This window comes from Laetiporus sulphureus, assembly GCF_001632365.1.
Source record: "Laetiporus sulphureus 93-53 unplaced genomic scaffold LAESUscaffold_1, whole genome shotgun sequence".
Taxonomy (NCBI): domain Eukaryota; kingdom Fungi; phylum Basidiomycota; class Agaricomycetes; order Polyporales; family Laetiporaceae; genus Laetiporus; species Laetiporus sulphureus.
The window spans coordinates 579774-605805 of NW_024468510.1; the positions used below are offsets into that span (position 1 = coordinate 579774).

General features: G+C 53.6%; 9 protein-coding genes across 9 annotated transcripts; 3 read left to right on the forward strand and 6 right to left on the reverse strand.

Moving 5' to 3' along the window:
* Positions 1 to 713: 713 nt before the first annotated feature.
* LAESUDRAFT_709886 (uncharacterized protein) lies at positions 714 to 1676 on the reverse strand (the record flags this gene model as incomplete). Its single annotated transcript, XM_040906730.1, has 6 exons — positions 714 to 796; positions 854 to 940; positions 1006 to 1119; positions 1175 to 1434; positions 1489 to 1500; positions 1555 to 1676. The coding sequence occupies 6 exons, from the start codon at positions 1674 to 1676 to the stop codon at positions 714 to 716; spliced, it is 678 nt and encodes a 225-aa protein (XP_040770190.1).
* Positions 1677 to 2103: 427 nt separating this feature from the next.
* Positions 2104 to 3558, reverse strand: LAESUDRAFT_718964 (HMG-box). Its single transcript, XM_040907539.1, has 4 exons — positions 3407 to 3558; positions 2971 to 3339; positions 2806 to 2907; positions 2104 to 2755 (listed from the first exon to the last, which is right to left on the reverse strand). Exons 1-4 carry the CDS (start codon positions 3455 to 3457, stop codon positions 2525 to 2527), a joined length of 753 nt encoding a protein of 250 aa, XP_040770191.1. The 5' UTR covers positions 3458 to 3558; the 3' UTR covers positions 2104 to 2524.
* Positions 3559 to 4068: 510 nt separating this feature from the next.
* On the forward strand, positions 4069 to 7415 carry LAESUDRAFT_640450 (uncharacterized protein; the record flags this gene model as incomplete). The annotated part of the gene is made up of 10 exons (XM_040903603.1): positions 4069 to 4258; positions 4355 to 4598; positions 4653 to 4797; positions 4864 to 5355; positions 5431 to 5524; positions 5739 to 5834; positions 5887 to 6374; positions 6447 to 6549; positions 6605 to 7313; positions 7367 to 7415. 10 exons carry the CDS (start codon positions 4069 to 4071, stop codon positions 7413 to 7415), a joined length of 2610 nt encoding a protein of 869 aa, XP_040770192.1.
* Positions 7416 to 7864: 449 nt separating this feature from the next.
* Positions 7865 to 11158, reverse strand: LAESUDRAFT_709889 (uncharacterized protein; the record flags this gene model as incomplete). The annotated part of the gene is made up of 6 exons (XM_040906731.1): positions 7865 to 8412; positions 8469 to 8538; positions 8596 to 9101; positions 9154 to 9262; positions 9325 to 9421; positions 9477 to 11158. The coding sequence occupies 6 exons, from the start codon at positions 11156 to 11158 to the stop codon at positions 7865 to 7867; spliced, it is 3012 nt and encodes a 1003-aa protein (XP_040770193.1).
* Positions 11159 to 12010: 852 nt separating this feature from the next.
* Positions 12011 to 12694, forward strand: LAESUDRAFT_709890 (uncharacterized protein; the record flags this gene model as incomplete). Its single annotated transcript, XM_040906732.1, has 3 exons — positions 12011 to 12139; positions 12381 to 12524; positions 12605 to 12694. The coding sequence occupies 3 exons, from the start codon at positions 12011 to 12013 to the stop codon at positions 12692 to 12694; spliced, it is 363 nt and encodes a 120-aa protein (XP_040770194.1).
* A 384-nt stretch (positions 12695 to 13078) lies between these two features.
* On the forward strand, positions 13079 to 13927 carry LAESUDRAFT_639391 (alpha-L RNA-binding motif-containing protein; the record flags this gene model as incomplete). The annotated part of the gene is made up of 6 exons (XM_040903540.1): positions 13079 to 13138; positions 13195 to 13271; positions 13335 to 13575; positions 13643 to 13719; positions 13775 to 13847; positions 13904 to 13927. The coding sequence occupies 6 exons, from the start codon at positions 13079 to 13081 to the stop codon at positions 13925 to 13927; spliced, it is 552 nt and encodes a 183-aa protein (XP_040770195.1).
* Positions 13928 to 14408: 481 nt separating this feature from the next.
* Positions 14409 to 20430, reverse strand: LAESUDRAFT_753738 (kinesin-domain-containing protein; the record flags this gene model as incomplete). Its single annotated transcript, XM_040911803.1, has 22 exons — positions 14409 to 14525; positions 14578 to 14686; positions 14746 to 14832; positions 14889 to 15010; positions 15062 to 17754; positions 17807 to 17843; positions 17890 to 17928; positions 17978 to 18106; positions 18157 to 18209; positions 18264 to 18270; positions 18330 to 18350; positions 18410 to 18693; positions 18746 to 18959; positions 19012 to 19207; positions 19262 to 19357; positions 19413 to 19606; positions 19656 to 19771; positions 19832 to 19842; positions 19898 to 19916; positions 19967 to 19978; positions 20028 to 20294; positions 20367 to 20430. The coding sequence occupies 22 exons, from the start codon at positions 20428 to 20430 to the stop codon at positions 14409 to 14411; spliced, it is 4887 nt and encodes a 1628-aa protein (XP_040770196.1).
* Positions 20431 to 20677: 247 nt separating this feature from the next.
* On the reverse strand, positions 20678 to 21891 carry LAESUDRAFT_11696 (uncharacterized protein). The gene is made up of 4 exons (XM_040901231.1): positions 21675 to 21891; positions 21284 to 21610; positions 21163 to 21228; positions 20678 to 21100 (listed from the first exon to the last, which is right to left on the reverse strand). Exons 1-4 carry the CDS (start codon positions 21777 to 21779, stop codon positions 20825 to 20827), a joined length of 774 nt encoding a protein of 257 aa, XP_040770197.1. The 5' UTR covers positions 21780 to 21891; the 3' UTR covers positions 20678 to 20824.
* Positions 21892 to 22812: 921 nt separating this feature from the next.
* Positions 22813 to 25557, reverse strand: LAESUDRAFT_766307 (Pkinase-domain-containing protein; the record flags this gene model as incomplete). Its single annotated transcript, XM_040913762.1, has 8 exons — positions 22813 to 23811; positions 23874 to 24416; positions 24466 to 24558; positions 24615 to 24633; positions 24691 to 24744; positions 24812 to 24908; positions 25165 to 25468; positions 25521 to 25557. 8 exons carry the CDS (start codon positions 25555 to 25557, stop codon positions 23150 to 23152), a joined length of 1809 nt encoding a protein of 602 aa, XP_040770198.1. The 3' UTR covers positions 22813 to 23149.
* Between the last annotated feature and the right edge of the window lie 475 nt (positions 25558 to 26032).

A 26032-nucleotide genomic window follows, 5' to 3' on the forward strand; every position in this document is an offset into this window, starting at 1 on the left:
GACAGGACTTGCTACCGCATCTGCAAAGGGTCATATGCTCGCTGAACTTAACGATGCCCCCCATCGTGAAAGCGCCGAGCTCGGGCTGCATCTGTGCGGTCAGCCCGGCCATGGGGCTTGTACATGAGTGGCGAATTGGGCAAGAATCTAGTCCCATCTGGCAGGTATCAGTGGACCGCGCGAAGTCGCCGCGCATGGTCACATCGACCTCACGAACAATCAAAGAAAGATATGTCCAGCGCTCTCGCGTGTCGCATTAACTCACTGCCGCTAGAAGAAGCTCATTTTCAAGTATCTAGCATGCCTGCAGATAATAACTTGTGGTAGATGAGCGACTGGTCTTCTTATTATAAGCGGCGTGGTCTTCGAATTCATAATTGGTCTGCGGGGATTGGGGCTTCATCTGGTCGCGTTGCAGTCGCTCGCTCGTTCTGCCCCCTGCCCAACGGTTAACGTTCAATGCAATGTTCGACACTGAGTCAATTCAGCACTTGCCGGATGGCCGCCATGGAATACAGTCGACCTCGTTCTCAAGTCATCTTTAAGGGGACGGCATCGTGCTATCCTGTCATCTCCGCAATGTATCCGGCGTTCGCACGGTACGGGTCTCATTCCACAAGAAGATACATTACAAACTCAACGGATTTAAACTGTTTGTTGAACATAGAATAAGGTGATTATAGGCTCGTTTGGAGCGTCAACATGGTCCCACCTCAGAAGAAACCCGAGTCATCATCATATCCACCATCAAATCCGGGGTCAGGACCGCCCATGTACGGGTCTCCCGTCGACAACCCTAGTCAAGCCACGTTCAGCCGCCACGCATCCCTCGCACAATTCCCAGGACACTCACCTTGATCGAAGCCCTCCTCACGCTCGTGCTCATCGTGCCGCTCCACGAGATCCTCGATCAGCATGCCGCCCAGGAGACCCGCACCTCCTGCTCGCCATCATCAATTGCGCGATCGTCACATCGACAACACCAGCAGCGGAGACCCCACTTACCGGCCGCGACCGCGGTGCCCATCCCAATGCCGTGCTTCTTCCTCTGAGGCGGTGCGCTCTCGACGATGACGGGCTGCTGCTGCTGCACGGGCTGCTGACCGCCGCCGAACCAGCCTGGCGCCGGACCATCTCAGTGTTGACATCCAGATATCTAAGGCAGACAGCTCACCTCGGCCTTCTCTAGAAGGCCCATACCCGCTGGGAGGAGGCGATGCATAGTTGTCATATCGCTGCGGCGGAGGCGCCTGAGCATATCCGGGTTTCTGGTCGTATCCGCCGGAGTATGGGGAGGGGCTGTACCCGCGGTTATCCGATGATGGTGGGCCTGCGGGCGGAGCATAGCCAGGGCGGGGTGATGGTGGAGGCGGTGGTCCAAGCGGGTGCACCCAGGATGACCGTGGCGGATTCTCGTTCGTGTTTACGTAGAACCTGGGAAGACTGCATGAAGCTCTTGTTGTATTCGCACTCCTGGGATTAGCCTACCATGCATTATAGCTGAAGGAACCGTTCGTTAGCGTCATGGGCGTCATGACTGCGAGATGAACGTACTTGCGATCATATTGAGACACCCAGCCTGGAGGCAATGGTCGTGCGTCAGGATTGACTGGAGAATTCGGCGCATCTCTTAAAGAGCCGTAATTTGCGCTGTAGCCGGGGTTGTACTGAGACATCAGGAAGCGATTTCAGACTGGTGAGTGTTTGGGAGAAAGTGCTGACAGCAGTGAGGCGTTATAAACCTCCCGCGGTCGAGATATCGTGACCGTTGCCGCTACCTTCCGAGGAGTTGCATCATCGTGCTTTATGAATTGGTCGCCTATCAGCATTTCACCGCCATCACTGACCATCTGACATTAGTATTACGACACCCATTGTCGTCGGTCACAATGACCAGATAGCCTGGTATACTTAAATCCAACCAAGTGCCAGTTCTTCTCCCTGGTGTCGTTTCTACGATCCAGGTACTATACTCATAGCCGTGACGTTATTCGTGGCGATCTGTAACAAATCTATCCATCTACTTTGAGCGGCATGACATTCCATGTACTATTTTTCATACAGGATGTACACTGCCCATATCTCATCATGCAGCTCCACAATTCAGGCTAATTTTGATGAATTGGGACGACAGCGATTATGGAGCGTGACAGGAATAACGGCCATAAAGTGCTAGCTAAGACCACAGTATTCCTGAATCCGTGATCCTCCGGATTAATTGCCATGGAATGCTCTCGAATTGCTTTGTAGAAGCATACGCGAACACCTCCGAGTCTTCTCGATCCCTGAGATCGTTCGTTAGACATGCTGTACCGGCATTCCAACCAAAGAACTACCAAACATCTTTGGTTTGGACCGTCAAGCACTACAACATCGACAATTAAAAGCTAGTTGAAAAACGAATACAACTATATACGTGTTTATCGCTGTTAGATCAAGGCTAGGGAACGTGAACCAGGAACCCTGAGAAGCCAATTACCGGACGACGAATTAAGATACGCGAGAACATGGAGTGGGTCTGCGGTTACGCCTTCGACTTCTTGTGCTTCTTCTCCTTGACCTCATCATGTCTCAAGGGCTTGGACTTCTTGGGCGCAGGCTTGACATCCTCCTCGCTGCTTTGCTCAGACGACGAACCCTCCTCATTCGGCTCCCGCTCTTCTTGTTCTTCCTCCTCCGATGTCTCTTCCTCCGAAGTAGCAGTCGGCGCAGCGGTAGCTACAGACTTCGCCTCAGGGGTAGCTGCGGGCTGGGCCTTCATGTGTGTCACACAAATTTTCACAACTATAGAGGAATGGAACATACTGCTGCCGCAGTAGCGCCATTGACAGGGGAGCTACGGTTATCATATACGGACTTTTCGGCGAGATACTGGTCCTTGGCAGCCTTTTGGCGCTGCTCATATTGCTAGAATGAATCGGATATATTATTCAGACAAGCAAGACAACAGATGAATAGGACTTTACGCACCTCCTTTTCCTCCTTCGACATTGAGGCCCACTTCTTCGCGATCATCGTGAGCAGCTCATTATTCGGGATATCCGGGTTCTTCGCCTTCAGCTCCGAGCGGACCTCGTTCTGGAATAGGAGGTACGACGAGGGAGGACGCTTGGGAGCATTGGGGTCTTTGATCTTCTTTAATCCTCGCTTCCTCCTCCCATCGCCATCTTCCCCGTCGCGCGATTTGCGTTTTCTCCCGTTCGGCACGACAGCGGGACCGAACTGCCCTGCGGGAATCCCAGTTGCGTAAGGGATATGCGCGATGGTGTTCGCAAATCCTTCAGCGAGACTGGCAGCGGCGCGCATCTGCTCGGCTATGCTCGTCAAGCTGCTAACGAACTGCCATCAAACGCGTCCACGGTGAGCGGCCAAACGACAAGCCCCAGACAGCGTAGAAGCGACGTACCTGCATTTTCTGGAACTCGAACTGAGCAGGACCCTCAGGAAGATTTGCCATGGTCGCGTAGAGGAAGGAGGGACTGATTTTGTTGAGACGCGTTGGACGCGTCGCGACGTGTCGTGTAAGGAGAATGTAGGGGGGTAAGAAAAAGTTGAAGCGTCGCTGATGCTGGCAGTAGTCCTTTTCTAGGCGTTGTATGTGTTTGGTTCAATTGATAACAGCCATGGGGATTACAAATCCGGCCTAAGCCACTTTATTACAACTCAGCTCACTTGGTGCTATTGTTCGTTGCACTGAGCATTCTGATGCCGCGAACACACATGCTCTCGACAGAACGCTTTAGAATCGCAAACGAGAAGTATAATTGATCATCATTACGCTTTCTTCACAGGAAGGATGTCTACTGTGTGACTGTGCTAAGCGTGGGAACGGCATCCAGAAATGGAAACGCTCATGTAGGAGCTGGAAGCGGAGACTGAAAGGGCGGCATCGAGCCTAACCTCTGACCACCATCACCAACGGTGAACGCGACGAACTGGCAAGGTGATAACTGACGGGACGGTCGACGACGCGGCTATTCTGTTTCTTTTCATCTCGTTTACACAGAAATAAGCCCATTAGTTTGCTGTAACCGCTTGAGAGCGCGAGTGCAAAAAGTGTCGCTACGGATGGAATACCCGAATGCGGCGTGGCTGCAGCAGCACCAGATCCCCGATTTGCAGTCTGTCCCTCCAGACGGGCAGCATGTTGTCAGCGACGATTGGAAGAACTCGTCCTCCAGCGCGCAGACGGCATCGGGTGCTGCGGCTGTTGCTCCTGCCATCGACCTGAACGAGTTTGGGCTGGGGGATCTGTCGGGTGAGCACGTTCTCCACGCCCCTGAAATAGGCGCCGTACACCTGTCGCGCAGCCGCTCTCCCAACCCCGGAACTCATCCTCATCCTCGTTCTCCAGGGCCATCGACATCGTCTAGCTCGGTTTCGAATTCGTCCAACGCATTCTACCCGTTTGCACAGCACAGCAGCTACTACCTGCCTAGTGCACCCGGCCCCTACAATGCGGTTCCATACGGCACTCAGTGGTCTAGCCCCGCTCAGTTGCCACTCTCGAGCTATTCCTCACTCAACGGTGCGACAAGTGTAACGCCGTCATCGACTCAGCAAGGTATGGGCCCAACGTCGTCCAATATGATCATCGAGTGCGTGGGGACGTGTTGTATGGCTCGCGAATCATCTCACATCCGTTATCGTAGCCCGGCGTTGACGACCGTGAATGGCTTGGGCTCACCTCATCTGCAATATCAGCATTCCTCTTCGTTCCTTCCTTCGCAACCTCAATCGCGACCTCAGTATCAGCAGTATCAGCACCAACCTACCTTGTCCATTAATCCTTCTTATGTTCATTCTTCAGCACCTCATTATCAGCAATCTCCCATTCAGCGTCCGGCATCTCAACAGCAGCAGACACCGCAGCAACAACAGCAACAACCACCGCCACAGCAGCATCAGCATTCTCAGCAACTTCAGCAGGCCACTCTGTCTCCGCATGTTCTATTCACTCCCAGCAGCAGTAGCACGCTGACGGGCGCTCTACCGCCGTCGTCATTCTATCAGTCGAACGTGCCTGTTCCGTCGAAACCACCAGGGCCGACTCCTGAACAGCGCAGGATCTCTTTTCTCACCTCGATCAGGCCTTTGTTGTCGTCGACCTCGTTCACAGGTGCAGGTGCCGTTGTACAATTGGTGGATCACATCGATGATTATGGTCCATTGGATGTTGAGCCGCAAACACGGTTGGAAATTCTGACGAAAATGCGTGACAATGCTCCCAATCACTATTTCCGTGCCTGGGTCGAGAACGAGGATGCAATGGATATCACTCGAGAATGGCTTAAGTCCGCATATGCAGGGAAGAGTGATGGCCAGATGGTGGAGACCATAATGCCTTTGTTGCATGTGAGTGGTCGTCTCGTTGAGGGCATACGGGTGGCTTATATGAACGTAACTTCTCTTGCGGTATTGTAACGCCAGGTCATTGATCGATTGCCACTGACGCTCGACAGCTTGAAGTCATCGAAGCTGGGCAAGATCATTGTGCGACTAGTCAAGGAACCTCCTGCACCTGGTGAGTTGCGATTCCCATTTTAAGTCGAGCGACGTCCCTCCACCGGACTGCCCGTCCAGGTTTGAGTAGCAGAATCATCCAATCACGCGGCTGCTCAGGGCGGATGCGTGCTTTCTTTAATCTCGTACATTGAGAATTACCGTCGTCTTCAATGATCATGAATTGAATGCATGTATCTAACGTCTACGAATTCCTGCCTCGCTTGAAAATACAGCAATCAAGGATATGGCATCGAATTTAGAACGTAAATGGCGACAGCTACTTGTCACTAGTCATGAGGAGTCCAAACGAATGGATGTCGATTCTGATGGTGTGTGAGACCTGTCCTATCTAAGAGGACTGCAGCTAATAATGCCCGACAGACTCGAAGGGCAAAAAGCGCAAGGCGGACGCCCCCTCGTCGAAGTCGGCTCCTCCAACCAAAAAGGCCGCTGTATCTACATCGGGCACGTCGGCGAAGGCTGTAGCAGTCAAGAAAGAGGTGAAGACGGTCGTCAAAGAAGTGAAGGATGCGAAGTCGGATTCGTCGTTCTTTTCAGCCCCCAGGCCGAAGCCAAAGCTGCCCAGTTTCAAGAAAGCCCCGCCGGCACCAGTGAAGAAGGAACCGGACTTGAATATCGCGCAACCTTCGTCGATCAACCCGTTTGAAGAGGCTCTGAAATTGATGGCCAGGGCCCGCAAGGATTCTCCCGCAACGGCAACACCGCCACCTGCACCGGTCACCAGTACTCCTTCGATCAGCGCTACTGCTTCTGGGAAACGGAAGAAGACGGTCACGTGGGCACCTGAGGGCAAGCTGGAAATGGTCAAACTCATTGAGCGTGCGGTCTACGAGGATGATCACACGGATGTCAGCCAGTTCCCTTCCGTATCGCCGTATGTACTGTACATTAATTACGCGCTACTTTGCGCCGATACACAGGGTATGTTGCCGACGCACAACGTACGTGATCTCGACCGAGACGAAGGCGCGGCATTGCATGCCCATATGTTTGAAGAGCAGATTGAATGGTTTGAACCAATCCGTAAGCAAATTCGTAGGATGAATCTTTGCAGGCAGTTGATCGTGTTCGTTTGTAGTCATTGAAATTCCATCGGACATCGAACTCCGCCCACGAGGAGAGGAAAGTCAAGAGAAGGCTGCGCAAGAGGAACGAGAACAAAGCGCGCTAGTCGCCATTTACGTCTCACCGGCGCAGATACCGGACAGTCCGGCAGAACCACCGACCCAGATATCAGAAGAACAGGTTGATGAGGGAGTCAGAGTCATGTTGACGGGTCCCGACGTCGATGCTATTTTCTGGAGTGGAGGCGATCCAGCTGTGCTGGAGTCTCAGAAACACTCTGTAGCCGAGTTGGTGGGGCAGCTTGCAGCAGGCGCTACTGATTTGCCAATGGCGAATGGGCAGCAGTTGGATCCCAAGGCGTTTGGCCTCGATACCAATGTTATGCAGGCATTGCCAGGATTCGCGAATTTTAATGCGGAACAAGTGCAACAGCTTATGCAAGCTTTGGCTCAGACACAAGGCGGAATGTTCCAGTCACAGGCCCCCGGACAGCCTTCGCAGAGCGGGGATTGGAATTCAGACCAATATCCGGACTATGATGATCGGGAGTACTTAGATCACGAAGAAGGTGGACGGGACCGCCGGTGGCCTGAAGACGGCTGGAGTGAACGTGGCGGAGGTCGTGGTCGACATCGTGGCCGTGGCCGTGGTCGAGGCGATGGCTTTAGAAATAATAAACGAAAGCCGTGCAGTTTCTTTGCAGCAGGAAGGCGAGCACCAATGTTTAGCGTACTACAAGCGCGTGAATGCTCACATCATGTCTTGATATCCTTAGATGCCGATACGGGGACCAATGCGATTTCAGCCATGAGCCCATATACTGATTCTCTATGTACCATGCGATGCCTACACATGTTTTCTTGTTCTTTGATAGGGAGATAATAGGTTGACGATATGCGTTTTCAATCCAGGACCCATGCCAGCCATGAGTCCGGAGCGGAGCTGACGAAGATCCGATGCGCCACCGACAATTGCCCACCCACACATATCCGGACTTGGCCTTACCGTTCCAGCCGCCGGCTTTCATGCAGGTATCGTGATCACCAGATGAGATCAAAGACGAGTGATAAGTGAGCAGTAGATATTACAGTACAACATGGACGTGATAAATAAACAGAGTGCTAATGGTGCAGCCCTTCACCGAGTAGAGAGACTTTTCAGGGACTACTAGAATACAGGATATCTATGCTATGATGACTAGAGTATCATGACCACTGATGCAAAGCGACAACATAAAAGAGAGATCACACAGCGAGTCGCAGTACAATAATATCTAACCGCCTTGTGTCCGCGTGCGTTTTCGAGTTGGTCGTTTCAATGACTGCGCCTGGTCGGTAGTACTGTTGGCGAGCGCCGGCGACTCGGGTTCAGTCCGTGGGGGTCCCTTCCGCTTGACCGATGCATGCGCCATAGATGGTGTCGTGTTTGGGCCCCCAGGTGTTGGTGCCGCCGCTGGCGTTGAGGCCGACGCAGATGGCGTCGAACCCGAAGCCTGAGATGACGGTGCTGGTGCCTTGTTCTGCTTGGCAGACGAGTCGACAGCTTGTGAGGGTGCATTTTGAGGTGTAGACGGAGGAGGCCCTGGTAGTTGCGGAAATGGGGGAGGTCCTGGTGGTTGCGTAGAGCCGCTGGGGGCGTTGGGATATGGTGGCACAGGACCCGCACCGTTCACGGCGTCGAACATGCTGCCTCCTCCAGCATTTCCTGCGCCGCCTCCGCCAAGTCCGCCGCCGCCAGAGGCATTACCACCATTCGGGTGGCTCGACCTACCCTCAGCTATCATCTGCGTCCGGGCGACTTTCGCCCATTGGGTCAGCCCATCTGAACCCAAGACGTCCATTAAGAAAGGCTAGATGTCGGAAAATTAGGACACTCACCCCTTGGCCCTAGCTTGCTGGTAAAGCAGAATTGTATGAGATCGGACATCTGCGTGACACTTTCTGCCAACTGCGACCGTCGGTCAGACTCATCACGAATGATGATCATGAGAAGTAGCGAACATACCTCCAGACATCGCATCGTGGCTTGAGGGATTCCGAATGCATTGATCGGCTCTGCGGGCAGAATTGCACGGCCTCCTCGTTCGTCATACCTCCTATCAACATCGTCATGCCTTCCCGAAAGAGTCCCACCAAGGTTGATAGACGTAACACCCGGTGATGCATCGACCCGAGGCTCTAGGAGAGTATCGACGTTGATCAGTTTCTCAAAAGAAAGCGCGTCGAACGACAAGCTGTCGATTTTGGGCACTGGCCCTGAGCTCATCGTTATCGGTTGGTTTGGATTGACGGGATTCGACGTTAAATGTGCGGTTAGGGGACCCCTCATGATGACGGTGTAGCCATTGACATATCGGAATATCCAATATGCGTCGGTGAGTTCCACGGTATATTGAATCACATTAGAATATTGTGCCATCTCGCGCGCGTTGTCCAGAACCAACGACATCGACTTCACTCCCGAGTGGGTAGTCACAAGAAAAAATCGAGGAAGAATCGGCGTTCCAATTTCTGTACGTGATTGTCAGTCAACATCCGGCATATTCCACTGGGAACGACCTACCAAACGGTTTCGCTTCTTGACGTAACCCATCTTTCCACAGGGTGAACTTCATCATAGCGGTCGGTGTGAAGAAATCTTTCACTAGATTGGTCCAAAATGTGTGCGTTCTCTGCAAGTTTCGTGATCATAGATATCAGAGAAGCGACCACAACGATGGTCAGTTAGTCTCACCTCTTTCATATCCGTTTGTGCGAGTTTGGCGCTGAATTGCAGAAGCCTCTGCGTCGCCCGACCTTCAGCGTGAAAAGCCATCGACGCCGCTGGACCTCTGTGCAGTGAGATCAACGACACGCAATATATAGAGTACCACAATGGCAACTCACTGCCTCATTGAAAGAGCGGGCTGAGCTTGCATAGGGGGCGGAGGTGGAGGAACGCCATCAGGCTGGTTCATCGCCGGTGGCGGCCCATTTGCCATTGTAGCCATTACAGGAGGAACAGGGAGTTGTCTCTGCTGCACATTAGGGACCGGATGTGGAGGCTGGGCTTGGGGCGGCGACTGCCCTGACGGATGTTGTTGTGAACCCGGCTGACCCGGCGCGGCCATGTGCATCCTCGGGGTCGTAATGTTAGGCAGAGCTTGCGTTGCGACGCGTGGCGTGCGCGACGGGCCCGCCTGTGGGGTGGCCTGTCTCCGCTGGCCCTGCTGCGACTGAGGCCGCTGCATCTGCACCATCTGCGCGTTGACTCGCGGCGACTGGTGATGCTGCAGCCCTTGCTGCTGAGGCTGCATCTGAAAGTTCGGGTGCGACGCGTGTTGCGAGGGCGGGCGCGGGGGCATGCCGGGCTGTGATGGATGCATGCTGAACGACGTGCTGAGGTTTTCGTGCCCTTGCGTCATCTCGACCACCTGCGCGGGCGTCGTCACCAGGTGGCGATTCATGTGCGCCCCTCCAACATTTTGAGGCACGTCGCCTGTCTGTACGGGCGATGTTGATGGGGTCGCAAATGAGAACTGCGGAGTGTGGGGAGGCAATCGCGGTACTTGGGGCAGATTAGGTTGCATGGGACCGTTCGGGAAATTCATGAAAACAGCACCATCTGGAGTACGCTGAGTCCGGTTTGGAGGGGCTTGCGGGTGCGGAACGTTCCCCATCGACATGTTAGGCGGTAAACTAGGGGTATGTGTCTGTGAGTGGCTCCCCACATGCGACGACGACCCCATCTGCGGAGGCTGTGGGTGGTGCGGCAATGGCATGGGATTCTGGAAGGCATTTTGGTGCATGGGGGGCTGCATCCCGTTTGGATGCGATGGGTTGAGGTTTGGCGGCTGGGCAAGGTTGTTCATGAGTTGTGCCTGTGCGGATGCCGTCCGATTGATTGGTGGAGGCTGCAAACCTCCATTCATGGGCAAATGCGCTTGACGATTCAGCATCGACATGTCAGGAGACATCTGGCTTTGCATGGAATGCTGTTGCGGCTGCTGCTGCAGTCGCATGGAGTTCATTGGGTGCTGTTGTTGCGGCATCGGCCGCATGTGTGCCGGCATGTTCTGCGCTGGATTCATACCCATCGCTCCTAGGTTTGGCATGCCCTGCGGCATACCTCCCATCTGCCCAGCTGTCTGATTGAGGCTCGCTGGATGCGAGGCTACGCGTCGTATCCCTTGCTGCTGCATGACGCCATTCGGAAATCCCATACCTTGAGGCTGATTATGGGCTATCCCGTTCACATGGGGTGGTCCCGGATTCCTCGGGGGCATGGTGAGGCCAGAGCCATTCTGTTGCATGAGAACCTGCTGGCGGTTGTAGTTATTGGACTGCGCGAGCTGTAGCTGATGGAGACCACCAGGAAAGCCGGATTGGCCGCCACCGAGCATGCCCATAGACGGATTTGGAGTAGGACTGTTCTGCAGCAGGGTCATCTGTGGTGGCTGGTTTTGGGCGGGTTGTCCATGAGGGGGCTGCTGCGGCAGATATTGGGGATTCATGTTAAGCATTCCATTCTGTATACCATTTGGGAGGTGAGGGACGCCCTGACGAAGCATGTCGGGGGGTGCGTTCATGTGGAACGGTAGCAGGGTAGATCAGGAATGAAGGATACGTATCGTCCGCTTGAATGCGCCGACGCGGTGTCGCATGCAGAAGCAAGGTCCGAACAACCAAATTAGCGGGCTTCGTGCGACAGAAGAGCGTGCGAGGGTGAGATAAACGAGTCGCGGCGCGCGAAGCAAGCGAGGAAGATAGAGCGGGTCGCTCTGCCGAGCAAAAGATACGCGTCCGTGTGGGAGGAAGAGAATGTCGAGTACGCGCAGGAGACGGTACGCAGAAGACGGTGGGGAAGGGCAGGAGGACGGGGCCGGATGTTGACGAGCGTTAAGGCTCGCGGACGCACTCACACGCTCGCGACGGCACTGCTTCTTCCACGCCACGAGTCCACGACAAGATTCCGATTCAATTCATGTACGTAAATCTTGTCAGAAATTCGCCCGCCATCCCGCGCTCGCCGCCGTACGCAGCGTCGAGCGACCTTTTCTCGCCAACGCTGCAGGCAGGCGCGGTGGCCAGCGGCGGCGGCGGCGGGCGCGCGTGATCTTATGTCCATATCCAGATATGCATCCATGCCGTCCATTGTTTTGACGACGAGGCTGTATCCCGCCGTGACTCGCTCGCGCCCCGCAACGACCCATATCCATGTTCACTCGTGGATCGCACGCAAACACGTCGTGTCCTAGTCGAGGAAGGGCTGGGCATAGCGCCCTGTCTTCTCACGCATCGAGTCCTGCTCTCAGGCTACCGCCCATGGCCACCCCGATGTCACTCCCGCCAGCCTCTGCGTGCTGCTCCTCGTCAACATCATACTTCCTGCTATCCCACAGTACGCGTCAGTGCGTCGACATACGCTCAGAGCCTCACACATGTCCAGCAGCTCCGCGCCGAGGGCGCTGCAGGTTGTTTTGCGAGCGCGCAAATGTCAGCGTTTCGGGCAAAGTCATCATGACAATCAGGGTACTGGGCAGAATCAAGCTCCGGGCGAGAAGACGGAGGTCCGTTCATTCATTTCGCCCGATCCAGCGGCGTCTTGACTGGAAGGGCCTCGTCTGAATTCTGATCTCATCTCTGCCGATGTTTGAAGGCCTGACCTCCAGTGTTGGGTATGCAAACTCGTCAATCCGAGCGCCAGTTGTGCGTCTTGCCTGCCGACGGCGTGCACACAGCCATGGCCGATCATGATTCCTCCACTGTGTCACTGATGAGATGATGACTCTGCACAGCGGCTGCCCTCAGCTCGCTGCCGAGGCAGTCCCGCCGGGAGGTAGCCAGCAGGCCACTCGCACCGACGAGGACGCAGATGCTGTCACCCAACGTCCTCGCTGTCTCCTTTCCCATGGACCGGTCATCCACGAGGAATGTAATCTTGGCGCTCGGTCGGTATGCATGCGCGCAAAGAAGTGGATTTCGCGTCGTGGCCTTCGCGTGCCCTGATTCAACGCAGGTCGTCTGGCCTGCAGGATCCTTCCGACGATGATACGGTCGATGATCGCATGTTTTCCCCGTTCCCCGCACCGCATCGTGAGGTCACCTGGATGGACGATATTTGACTTCAATAAGCAAGTTGGTTCCCTCTGCATCACGTCCGAAGACGAGGGTCGTCCACGATTATTTATATGAGATTACCGTTAGACATTTATACATCGCACGAATGCACGGGGTGCCCCTTCTATCAGACACCTCGTGCCTGCATATCACGATGCAATGCAATCACTGTGAGAGCGAGGAAGATTGCGTTTCTCAGGGATCCCCTCCCGCGAGTCGTTCAAGCAGCGGAGTCACGTGGACGTGCTCCGTTATCCGTTAGCAGCAACAATTCTCTAGATACGCGTATCTGAAAGTAAATCTCACTAAATCTCTCTTCCATCCTCTCGCTTGCGGCCGGTCTTTGCATTTGCTTCGTTGCTCGTTTGTCGAGGCTCCCCATCTCCATCATGGTCCGACAGTTCAAGTACCACGAACAAAAGCTCCTCAAGAAGGTCGACTTCCTCAACGTACGTGACCCTCTCCCCAACGGAGACGACAAATTCGTTGACTCTGACATGAACAGTGGAAGCAAGATGCAAACCTCCGGGAGATTAAGGTGATGCGAAGATACCACATCCAGGACCGAGAGGACTACCACAAGTGCGTCCCTTCACAAAATTTTCTTCTTCCCGATCTCATATCCGTCTCTTCTCTCCGGCTCAGGTACAACAAGCTGTGTGGTTCCCTCCGCTCCTTCGCACACCGGCTCTCGCTCCTGCCCGTGCAGGACCCCTTTCGCGCGCGCATGGAAGGCCAGATGCTCTCCAAGCTGTACGATATGGGCGTCCTCAACTCGACTGCGAAGCTCAGCGACGTCGAGAACAAGCTTACCGTCGCAGCGTTCTGCCGGCGCCGGCTTGCGGTCATCATGTGCACGTCGAAGATGGCGGAGGCCGTCAGTGCGGTGAGTCATTCCGCTTGTTGCAATGCCGTAGAAGAGAAGGGCGGGGTCCTGATTAGGGACGTGGTAGGCCGTCAAATTCATCGAGCAAGGGCATGTCAGGGTTGGACCGGACACGATTACTGACCCTGCGTATCTCGTCACACGGTGAGCACCAGCCTCTCCACCTTGCTTGTAAGCTGAATCTGACGGTTGTATGCAGTCATATGGAGGACTTCGTGACATGGGTCGACCAGTCTAAACTGAAGAGAACAATCATGAAGTACAACGACGAGGTACGTCTAGAGATCTGATGATTTCTTCCGGCACTCGACTCACGTCAATTCCTCAGCTGGATGATTTCGACCTGCTCTAAGCTCCGCCCAATGACACGATACCGATATTATGCTTTACAAGCTGGTTCGATACCCTACGACGTCATCTGCGCACGTATCTTGATGCCATCGTCCTCGACGACGTGTCATAATGCGTGTGCCGCCTAAATAGTCAGCCTCGGCTTTCCCTCACGCGCTCCGCACGCGCTAGCAGACCAACAGAGACATCCGTTCCTCGGATAGCGCGCAGAAGAATCCGCAGAGGGACACTACTAGTACGATGGGTAAACATAAGACACGCCGGTGGTATGTATATGTAATAGGGACATCAGATGGTACAACTATATGGGATGATAGGGATCGGACAGGGAACGACGACTAACGCGAAACTTGTGTGTATGGTATGGTATACTTAGTAATATATGCGCAGAAAACGAATTCCGAGATCCATGTACACGAGCATAGTAAAAGAGCGACATAGAGAAGGGAAAAGACAGCGAGCGTTACGATCGTGAGTTGCAGCTATGACGAGAGCCGCGTAGGGTCTAATTTCAACGTCCATGATTGGAGCTCCTTCAGGTTCGGTGCAGCGAGTGCGTACGAATTGGACGCAGTGAAGAGCGTGAAGGTGAACTGCTTCTGTAACAGAGGTCAGTTAGTCATTGAAAGAACGAGAGGGCGAACGACGCACCCCGAGAAGAGCTTCCATTTCTGTATTACGCTCTATGTTGACACCATTGAGATTGATGATGCTGGTCTCTTCTATCTCGCTAGAATGTGTATAGACGTGCATATACGGTCTACAGCGGAACAGGGAAAATGAGCATTCTACTAGCCATGTCACAACTGACATACTGACCTTCTCAGGACGAACCACCGTTTCTCCCAGACATTCTCATTGGCGTCAACCATCACCATCAAATGGCCCTTTTTGGTCGGTGTATCGCTAAGTATTCAAGCATTAGAGAAAGCCAGCTCCCAAGATGAGCCGGGAGGTTTTACCTGCGAGGGACGACCTTTGTCGACGAGTTGAGCTTGATCGTCTCAACTGATTGGGATGCAGATGACTGGCCAGATTCCATGCTGGATTCGTCAGGTTCAACAGGTTCTTGACTAATCACTATCTGAGATGGACCATGAGCGATCCATTCGAACACGATCAAACACCAACTCACTTCGCCGGGATGCCCAAACTTCTTCTGCCAAAGAGCCAACGCCTTCCGCAATAGATCCTCGGACGCCCAAACAACAGCGTCCGACTGGGTGACACGATGTGGTGACGCATCCAAGATCATCCGTATGGCCTGCACGTCCGCCGCGCGCCGCTCCATGGACACCAGCTTGTTGTAGTCATCCACAGCGGATACTCCACGCGGTCTCCAAGCGCCCAGTGCCTCCTCCCCTCGAACATACTTTTCAGCGGTATCCAGCCGCCAGAGATCCTTCGCCGATCGCGTCAAGGGTGGAGACAGCCGGACAGTAAATACGGTGCTTGTCTTGGGAATGATCTTCGTGGACCCGATCAGACTTAGCAAGCGGGAAGGCGGGCGAGCGTCGCGACTTTGTATGCACACTGCGGTGTCCATGGTGAACTGCACCGGCTCGGCGCAGATGTCGACGCTGACGAAGAAACTAAGTTGAAGCATTATTCGCCGACCAGGCCCTGTGACGCGATTGAGCAGATCTGAGTCATGGACACTGGAGTCCCAGAGTGCCTCGGCGGAGAGTGTAGCCGTGCCATTTGCCCTGAACTCTACAGTCTGTTGTTGTAGGAGAGGCAGGGTCACGAGCGATTTTGACGTCGCATCGTGCAAACGCCCCTTAGCATCCAGCACCCGCACATTGCCTAGCCGTATTCGAACCACATCCGTCCATGGCAGCTGTTTACCAGAGTTGGAGAACAAGGACAACACGATGCGGCGCTGCAGGCCCTGATGCAGCATGAACGCACCGGGGTCTACGCCCCCATGGGATATCACTGGCACAGGGCCATACGTGCCATCTGGAGTCAGTTCGCTGATCTGCAGCCAAGCAACCACATCATGTGTCTGCTCCACCACAAAATCAGTCTCGGACCTGCGCATAAGGGGCAAGGTGGCAGGCTTGCTCTCTGGGCTGGTCGGCTGGTTGTGCATGGGAAGGCGCTGCTCTCGGAGGTCATCCCAGCGCTCAATGCGCTCAAGATATGTAGGCTTCAGTCGCGCGAAAAACTCTACCGGCGCGTATCCTTGTCGAAGATAAGAGAGCACCTTGGAAGAGGCAACGATGGTAAAGCTGCGACGGAATTTGAGGTCTGACAGCGAACCGGTATCCATATCTAATGCTGCTGAAGGATATACCTCTTCCGCGGATAGAGAGGGGCCCATGAAGGAAGATAAGCGTACTTGCATGTGCAAGGAGGCGAAGTCATGGTGGGATAATCCCTTCACCGAATCAACTGTCAAAACAAAGCTCAACTTGCTCCCTGGAGGGACTGCATGTAGCGCAGGGGAAGATGCCCGAGTAGATGACGCCGAATGATTAGCGTATTTTGGGGCGAGCTCAAAATCAGCTATCTTGAGATCGATTCGACATGTGCCAATAGCTTCTGCAGTATACCGACAAAATATCGGGACGACAGACGTGGACGGTAGCCGCCGAGTCAGTGGGGCTAGTGACAGCATCGCATCACCGATGAAGGAGTACTCTGGAGATGGCGAGTCGTAGAAAGGCTCCTCGGAAGAGAAGTGCTGGGAATAAGAAGGGCGATCAATGAATGTTGTCAGATTGCGCATGCGCTGTAGTTGATGTTGCAGACGATCCAGCGACCAAAGGTATATTGCGTTGTTACGCTTGTCTATGACTTTCACAGCCACTGAAGGCTGTGTGGCAGAGGCGAGGACTGGATCCACCACATCACCGAATTGGTCCAAACCTGCGATTGTCTCGATAGCTGAAGCTGGAGCTGCAAGCGACCCACCAGATGCAATGGTAAAGTTATATGAGACATCTTTACCGAGCTCCTTGCTGTAATAAATTGTGTTGTTAGTGCTTGTTGGCTCCTGCTGGGGACTACAAGCGTATCCGCACCTGATAACGTTGGCTTCTTTGACATGGACAGCATTGGATAAGATCTCTTGCGCCATGGAGAATGAGCGATGTGTCCTCCACTTCTCCAGCGTCTTACGGATCAGTCTCAATTGTTTTGCACTGTAAATTACCGGCTCGAATGCTTCCAGCTCAGCATCACTCTCCCCACGAGCTCGAGCGTCAAGAAGCCGTTTCATGCGGGTCTGCACGAGCTTCAGCTGATGCTCCATCTGTTCCTTCTCCGCTTTAAGATCTTCCGCTTCGTTTGCCTCTGCGATAGCCTGCAGCCTGGATTCGAACTCGATGCGTTGTGTCTCCAACTGGTTTTGGACATCCTTCAGCGGGCCACCAACATCCGGACTATCATGGCTCATAGTTGCGTCGACGCTCGTATCGTCAGTAAAGGCATCACTGGATATCGGACGTCCGGATTCGCTCCAGATATCATCGACCTGGCTCAGACTACTCTCCGGACGAGGTTTTGCGTTGTGGTCGCGGAGAGTCTTGACCTTGGTGATCTTCTCATACAGCTTGTTCAAGTCTTCGTCAGGCATGTTGTCCAATGCCGGATCAAGACCTAGCCTAGCGAGAGCAGCCTCTCGCTTCGCGAATGTCCAGTCCACATCGGGCATATCCTCTGACGAGGTGGGCGAGTCCGGCCGCGGTTGCTCTTCACCCCTAAGAGCTTGTAACTCTGCAGCGGAGATGCTCTGCTGCAGACTTGATGATTTAGCAGCTGCGCGGTCTCGTTGCTTCCGCACTTCGTCAGGATTGTTGAATCGGAAGACGTGATGTTCACCTGGATGGGCAGTTCGTAAGTAAACGTTTACCTGCGAGGTCGCTTCACATACCAAGGATAACACGGTATCCTGATTTCAATTTGAATGGCTGGGAAGGCCATCAGTTCAAGTAAAAGACAAAATCGGAAGGCTACACTTGCCTGTCCAGCCGTGATCTGTCGTCCATTCAGGAACTACACGGCCGATTTCAGCCTCGTAAAGGGAACCATATACGATACTCACGGTGACTCCGTCTGGCATGGCGTAAAGCATCACTTTGCCATCCGTGTTCTCGAAGTAACAGTGTTCCTCCGCGATGCTCTCTCCACTGAGACGTATTGCAGCTGGTTTCTCGCTGTCAAGCCTGCCAATCTATGAGACGAAGTCAAAAACAGCAACATTGGGGAAAAGGTCGTAGATACCATTGTCCGGCCGGGCTTCAGCTGATAGATCAGGCATTCACTCATCAAGGGATCTATAAGCCGCGAGGTTAGGTTGATGTCCGCAATACGTGTAGACTAATGCAAACCTTCGTTCTACAAATCATAGCGTTCAGTCCGTTAGCCACAATCGTATAGATAGTTTCCTGACGTACTAGATTGACTAAGTGGGGCATCTAAGGACACTGTGCAGTCAGAAAAGTGATCTGGATAATTGAGAACAGTCCAGACGTACGCTCTTGGGAGTATGGACCCCAACGTTGTTCTTATCAATCGTGATCCCGAGTTCCTCTAGTGCCTTCTCACGCTCTTTCTGTACGTCCTGCGTGCGCTGCATCTTCTGTTCCCAAGTTTCATTCAGGCTCTGCATGAGCTTCTCGCTGGTCTCCAGCTGCTCCTGCAGCTCAGCCTTAGTGACAGTCTTGATCGTACCATCCTTCGCCTGGTAAGTGACTTTCTGCTGGGATGCTGGGATGTTGGGGTCATACACGGCTTCAATAGAAGTACCAGCCACACGAGCTAGAAATCTGTGTTGGAAGGCTACGACCACCACATATTAGGTTCAACTCACCTCGAAGCGTCTCCAACTCCTCCTTCAGTTCACGCACGAGCTTGGCATTAGGATCCTCATTGACAATGGCCTTGTTCTTGATCTTCTTGGCCTGATCAGCATATCGCAGCGTACTCAGAGTCTCCTCATATTGGACATCTGCGGGAGAGATGGCAGCGATCATCGCTGTTTTGGAGTTACCTCCCAGACTGTCCTTGAGCAACCACGTCAACACCTGCGAGGATGCTTGTGAGCGTATGTCATCAGTTGATACCCATTCAACACACCGAGTCTCGATATGGAACGAAGTCATCAGCCTTGCCCTTCCTGCCCTTCTTTCCTTCGTTTGAACTTGCGGCAGCAAGGGCGGAGATGACTTTACCGAGAGTCGTCAAAGATTTGTTGATGTTAGCGCCTTCCTTCAATCTCTGTCCTGTGGCTCCCGTAGAGTTGGCGCGCTCCGAGCCGGCCAAATCGACAAGGCTATCGAATATTAGATATAAATTCACGTCCTTCAAAGGAGACTTTACGGATTACCTGATGCGAGACACTTTCTCTGTATCAAGGTTGGTGTCAACATCGTGCCGCTTCATAGTGAGGATAAGAGTGAAGACGGCATGCGAACGGGAAGAGCTGCGATTGAGCGTCAGCGGCACCGCCATTGTTCGAGCCTATATACTGAGCGTACGTTTCATTCATGTTGGTCGCAGCAACCGTCCTCGCTTTGTTGCCCTCATCCATGAGTGTCATCATCTCCTCGTAGCTGCTCACTACAAGTTTGGACAAGTCTTCGACGTACGGACCCAAGCTTGGGTGCTCTCGTACCCTCAGGTTTCCGGTATTCTTCGGGTTCAACAGATCTCGCACTTTCTCGTTGTATATCTGCGCGGAGGTCAGTAGCTTCAAGGAGTATAACCAAGATAGTGCTTACCTCGATATAGGAGACTTCAACGGTGAAGTTCACATGCAAATCTGCGGCTTTCTTGTCGGCAACGCGGGCAAATAACTCGGAACATGTCAAAGGAATAATGCCCTTGTCGGCACCATCTACGCGTGGATGCATACGAATGAGGCTAGTCTTATTCACTGTGGCTTTTCGTTACTCACATCCCATCATACTGCACACATGAATGTTAAGCGGTGAGACGAGAGGCGAGAGCATGCGTCGCTCACCTGTATGACTTCCCAGAACCTACGAGCCTTCCTTGTCAAACAGCAACGAAACAACTGCACAAGACATACCTGTCTGTCCATCTTCAATAGCAGTCAGCATCACTGAGTGGCCAAAGAAATGAAGACTCACAAGCCAAGATACACGCATTGAATCCGGCGAATCCGTGATCTAATAACTCCTTCCCGAGATCATCGTACAACGTCTGCTGAGAGCAGTAGTTTGGTTCGTCCCTGGATCCGGCAGACCAATAACTCTTGTCAAATGCGAAGTTCATGACCTTGCGCTCGGTAGCACGGCCAGACGCGGCTTGAGCTGCTTGTGATCCCGGCTCCGGTGGGTCGAGGATGGTCTGATTTCCCTCCATGCGAACGAGACATCTCGCGCCACGCGCAACTTCTGTTCAAAGTAGTAAAGACATCAAGCACGCGTGAATGAGGACTGCATGGTAGTGCATCAGCGAAGACATACCCCGCGAATTGAGTGGCCGACATCGTACAACAACCTTGATGTTCCCGTCACCATGCTCAGCCATCACCTCAGGCTACCAAAGCGCACTCTATGGGGTGTCTGGCTCCGGAGAGAGATTAGCAAAGGAGGAGATACGCAAGGCTGTGGGCGACCCTCGAGGATGAACTGGAGCAGGCGGCAGTGACGCCCAGTTTGGCAACGAATCCTCAGCCACATCAGCGCGTCTCAGGCTGTTTCTCGTTATGTGTAGTGAATGGGCTAGCTGCAGAAAGCATAGTATCTAAGATGGAGAAGGTAGATCTGAAAGGTGTTTTCGTAATGTTTGTCGGCAGCCAAACATATCGAGCATTCGAGTGCGGACTATAGACCAATGTTGCTTGAACTGTTAGACTACATGGAAACATTGTACCGACATCATGCAAACTTGTGTGCCGCTAGATTCATTAGGACTGCCTCGTCTAGTCCTCCAAATGGTCAAGAACAATTTGTACCTGAAGTTGTTGGAAATGTGTCAAGCGCATATGATCACTGAGTAGAGAATTGAGATAATCTTTCTTCCACTTGCATAAACTGCGGAAGGAAGCCTCATTGTCGATCCCAGCCACTGTGAAGGCATCGAGAAGATGGCTCAAGCTTGGCTCGCACGAGCTGAGGAAGGACTTGAACGTGGCTTCAAATGGTGACTGCCTCGAGATTAACTGGCTGTTGTTCAATGACCCTGCCAAAGGCAATACCTGAGCAAGAATGCATCCTGAGCCCCGCATGAATGAACAGGAAGTGTAAACAATGTACTCACCTCACTTGTCCTAGAGGTCTTTAGGCTGGCCAGGCGTGTCGACCTTCGTGTTGCCTGGGATAACATCTGCAAATAATTCAAGTTAAGCAACAGGATTATTGCAAGCAAATAAATTAGTAACATCGGGCTCATCTGTGTTCCCTTCCACATTGTCATTCACTTCGTTGACAGTCGATAAATGGTCGTTCCGGGCTGTACTACGACGGTCTCTAATCCTCATTCTGTTCCGAAGTGTGCTCTTCAACCATTTTTTGATTGGCCAGCTATCCTCGTAATAGCTGAATAGTTCATACTTGTTGGCCTGAAGACGGCTATTAGTTAAAATGAAGGAGTTATCAATGGGATAACAGCATACCTCGCGATAGAACTTGTCAAGAGCTCCCTGTCTTTGCTGCTTATATGACTTGGACGTATCCAGATAAGCCTCTGCAAGTCCTCGGAGAAATGTCTAGCAAGGTAATGTCATGCGCACATGGTCTCAGTCGGATTGCTCATAGGTAGTAACCGCTCACAGTAGCACGCTTGAAGGTATCATGGTCGACTTTCATGCCTTTTTCCAAACTGTATATATTAGGAGGAGGAGGAGGGATAGACCCAAGAGCAGGAGCTTTCCTCATTTGCAGTACTTGACTTCGAGGACGTGTTGCGCTATCGACTCAGGAGTAGTGAACAGATATTCTATCCCTTCCACTGTTGCATGTTGAATTATATGTGCCCGAATCGGTGCAACAGCCCGGCCTAATCCGTCCACCTCCCTCGAGGTGCCAGTGACAGCACGGCTGCACAAGAGCCTGAATCCAGCGGCACGCTGTCGAAAAGTGCTCGAAGATCAAGTTGCACGCATGACTCGAACCTTGGCGATCCCTCGCAACAGTTTGCTACAGAAGACCCGATCCGTTTCTCTCGCAAGCGGTTACAGCACCGGCACAGAGACAGCCTGGATCTGGATACGGAGGAAAGTCGGGCTGGGAGATGGCAGCGGAGATCGCAAGACGCAACTTCGCGTTCAAATTGGATCAGGTGATCGCGGTCCCTCGACGCGTCGGTGGCGTTCAGCGCTTCGTACGTGTCGGCACAGGTGTGGCCACAGCCGCCGCGAATGAGCCCCGGGGGGATTCCAATCTGAAGTGGAAATGGGACCAGAGAACATATACGTCGGAGCCTCCAAACTCACCCGGAGAGGGGGGGCGGATCACGCGATCAACGGCGGTGTATAATTTCACACGGAACCACATCATCAGTTATCTTCTTTGTCTATCGCTCAAGTCACATTTGCCTATAAAGGCACTGCCGCGCAGGATCAATTCACCCAAAAACTCACACACTCGAGCATTAAATGACATGTATACTCATTCCAGTACAGTACCACGTACTAACGATACATTGTACACTGTACCCGGCACAGTGCACCTAGCCCGCCCTCCTGGGTCCGAGTTCATGTCCACCACGCGTGGTCAAGGTTCCTAGGCTTACCCTCCACAAGGCCAACGCCTCACAATCCGGTTTGCAGCATGATGGGGATGGAAGTGTAGTGTTAAAGGGAATGGTCGCAACGATGTAGGGTAAGGGGGCCGAGTCGTACAGGGAGGGAAGCGAGTGGACGAAAGAGCGCAATGAAGATATGATACAACAGTGATACTATGGATCACAGAAGGAAAGAAATAACGGCGTCGTACAGGAACAACGATGATCTATCATGGCGACAGATGAATATGTGCATGGAATGGCAAGGATTACAGCGGGGGTTTCGCCTCGGGCGTGTGTGACTGAGAGGACAGCATGGCGACGAATAAGATGCTGGTGAATACGATACGTGATTCGTCGAAAATGATCCATGAGGATGCGATGGTCAACGATGAAGGATGATCCTGCACGTATGCGGTGCGGACAGGGAAGACGGGCGGACGAGGACAGACATGAACAGCATCCTAACGGCAGGGTGCCGAACAGGCGAGGAACTCCACACATCGGGATGGAACACAAGCCTCTAGTCGAGCCTCATCGGGCTCCCGGGGACGTCAACAATCTCCTTCGGCTGCTGCACGACCCTCGACAGTGGACTGCTCACGTCCGCGCCCGCATTCACGCCCCGCCTGTGCCTCCTTCCCAGCAATGTCGCATTTTCCAGGTCAAGCTCGAATGCATGGTGTCCTCTTTTCCCCCGGTCTCTCTGTCCGGCCCGCCCGTCATAGTTGTCCTGTATCGCGCGCCGCGCCGCGGCCTTCGCACCCGCGCCTGAAGCGGCAGTGGCTGCTTGTGGTGCGTTCCCGGGGTACAACTGCCGTCCACGCGCCATCACTGTCGGCGGCTCGTCGTCCTCCTCCTCGTCGCTCTCGTTGAGGTGACCAAGGAAGCCGCGGTTTGCGCCTCCTTTTGCAGCGCGCCGTCGTGCGCCTTCCTCCTCCATCCGGTGGACCGCGTATGTAATGTCGAACGCCTCTTTGAGGGATGCGAGTCCAGGTGAACGGGCAGTCGCAGGAACGCCGCCGCGGACGCTTGCGAGTAATGGCGAGTCGAGAGGAACAGCCAGGGGGGTTGGCGGCGGAGGCGGGGCGGGCGCCGCATTACACCATGGGTGGGCCAGGAACTCATCAATTGTATACCGTTGTGCAGGATCGACACATAGTAGGTGTGTGATTAAATCCTTCGCTGCAAATCACAGCGTGTTGTCAGAATCTGCCCATCACGATCACCACAGAGAAGATAGTCACCTGAATCGCTGATGGCATCCCACCATGGGCTTAGGAACGTGTAGTAGCCTCTCGCCACCTTTTCCGTGAGCACATTTATGCTCTCGTCGTAGAACGGGGGGAAGCCACATAATAGCGTGTACAGCACGCATCCGAGCGCCCACATGTCCACACTCTTGCTGTATCGCTCATCCTTGACGATCTCCGGTGCAGTATATCCAACCGTTCCGCATGGCGTCATCGTCTGTTCATCCCACACGACCTTGCTCAGGCCAAAATCGGCGATCTTGACGCGACCAATTCCGCCTCCGCCAACACCGGGTATAAACTCGCCCTCGTCCTCTTTATCCTCTTCGAAATGCTTCGGCGGCAGATTTGCACTGGGCACAATCGAGATTGGCTCAAATAGCAGGTTCTCTGGCTTGATGTCACGGTGTACAACTCCTCGCTCTTCATGTAGATACCGAATACCCTGCGCTACTTGCAGAATGACGTGTCGTGCCAAGTTCTCGCTGAAGTACGTTAGCTTGACGATCTGGTGGAAGAGCTCTCCGCCCTCTAGTACTGTTGGACGTTTATCGTCAGCAGATATATGAATTGAACATCCACGCACACTCAAGGACGAGGAAATAGTGCTCCGGCGACTCAAAGAATGCATACAGCTTCACTATTGACGGGTGACTGGTCCCACGCATAATTTGTACCTCTGTCGATATGTAAAATATCAGCGCAAATCATTTCCCTTGAACGATATCCGCGTACCTTTGAGGATATTTGCACGCTGGCAGACAAGCAAACGGCGTCAGCATGGTAAGGAGAACACGTAAATTAGGAGCACCTCTGTCACCCGCGGCTTCTTTTTGAACTCGCGGTTGAGGTGCTTGTCGCCAGCCTACACAGGCGGCGCAGAGGAGGGGGATGTTGAATAGAGAGCGGGGCGGGGAGAAAGGAACACTGACCTGTGATGCACTCAGCTCATACTTGCGCACAACCTTAACGGCAACCTTCTGTCCAGTCCGGATGTCGATGGCCTTGTACACGTTTGAAAAAGCGCCGCTGAAGAGCGACGCAGGTCAGCATGCGGTAGCAATGGGTGGATGTGATGAGGTGACCGATAGCGGCCATCGGCGCGGGCGGCTACCCCTGTCTGCCCGCGGGCGTCTCATCATGGCCTCGAGCTACCGATCGCGGGCATCCGCACGCGAAAACGGTCGCAATACAGCAAAGGCATCATTGCTGACGGCAGTGAAGCGAACCAGCACGATGACCAGGCCCGAGCGACGCGTATCACGAGAAAGAGATGAGGACTCACTCTCCCATCTTATCGAGCAGCTTGTAATTCTCGAGACCCTTGTAAATGGGCATCTTGCCCTTCGCCTCGCGCTCCTCCTGGACGATGCTCTCGACGTGCTCCTTGAATTTGCTCGAATTCTTTTGAGCGGGCTCTTGAGGCTGTGCAGGCTGGGGCTGTTGCTGCGATTTTGCTTCGCGCTGTCGCTGCTGAGCTGTGGGCTGAAGTTGAGGTTGTGCTGCTTGCTGCTGTGGTTGGTACTGGGCATGAGAGGAATCGTCCTGCTGACGGGCGGCGTGATGATTCTTTCCATGTCTGATGAGGTCTGCGTGATTTTAAGCGAGTGTGGGAGGAATCACGGGACATGGTGTGCGCACTCTTAAACGCGTCGACGACGCCTGTTCCTGATGGCATTCTTGGCGAGGTGGTCGTCGGAGACGGTGGCAAAATGGAGGATAGGCAAGAGATGGTAGCGAGAGAAGAAAGTGGATCCTAGTCTTCAAGTCAAGAGGCCCCCGGGGGCGCAGACTGGCGGAGAATGCCGTCACCCGAAAAACGTCATCGAGGGTGGCGGTTGGCCAATGGGAGCGAGTCTGGCGCTGACTCGCATTGTCCGCCTCTTTCATCGTCTGGAAGCACCGAGAGTCCTCTCCTGCGATCCGTCCCTGCCCCGACCGTCGCCCCCGACCCGCGCGACGTCCCTCATCGTCTATCCCGTCGGTCGAGGATTAGGTGTCACTCCCGCGCCAGCGATAGCACAGACCCCATTGATTGGCTGCGGACTGAAAAGTCACACTCCACGGCTCGACTCGAGGGCGATGCGAGGCACTGTAGATGACCTCAAACGTCGTGGTGCACCAAGAAAGGTTTTGAGGCACCTTCTTCGCGT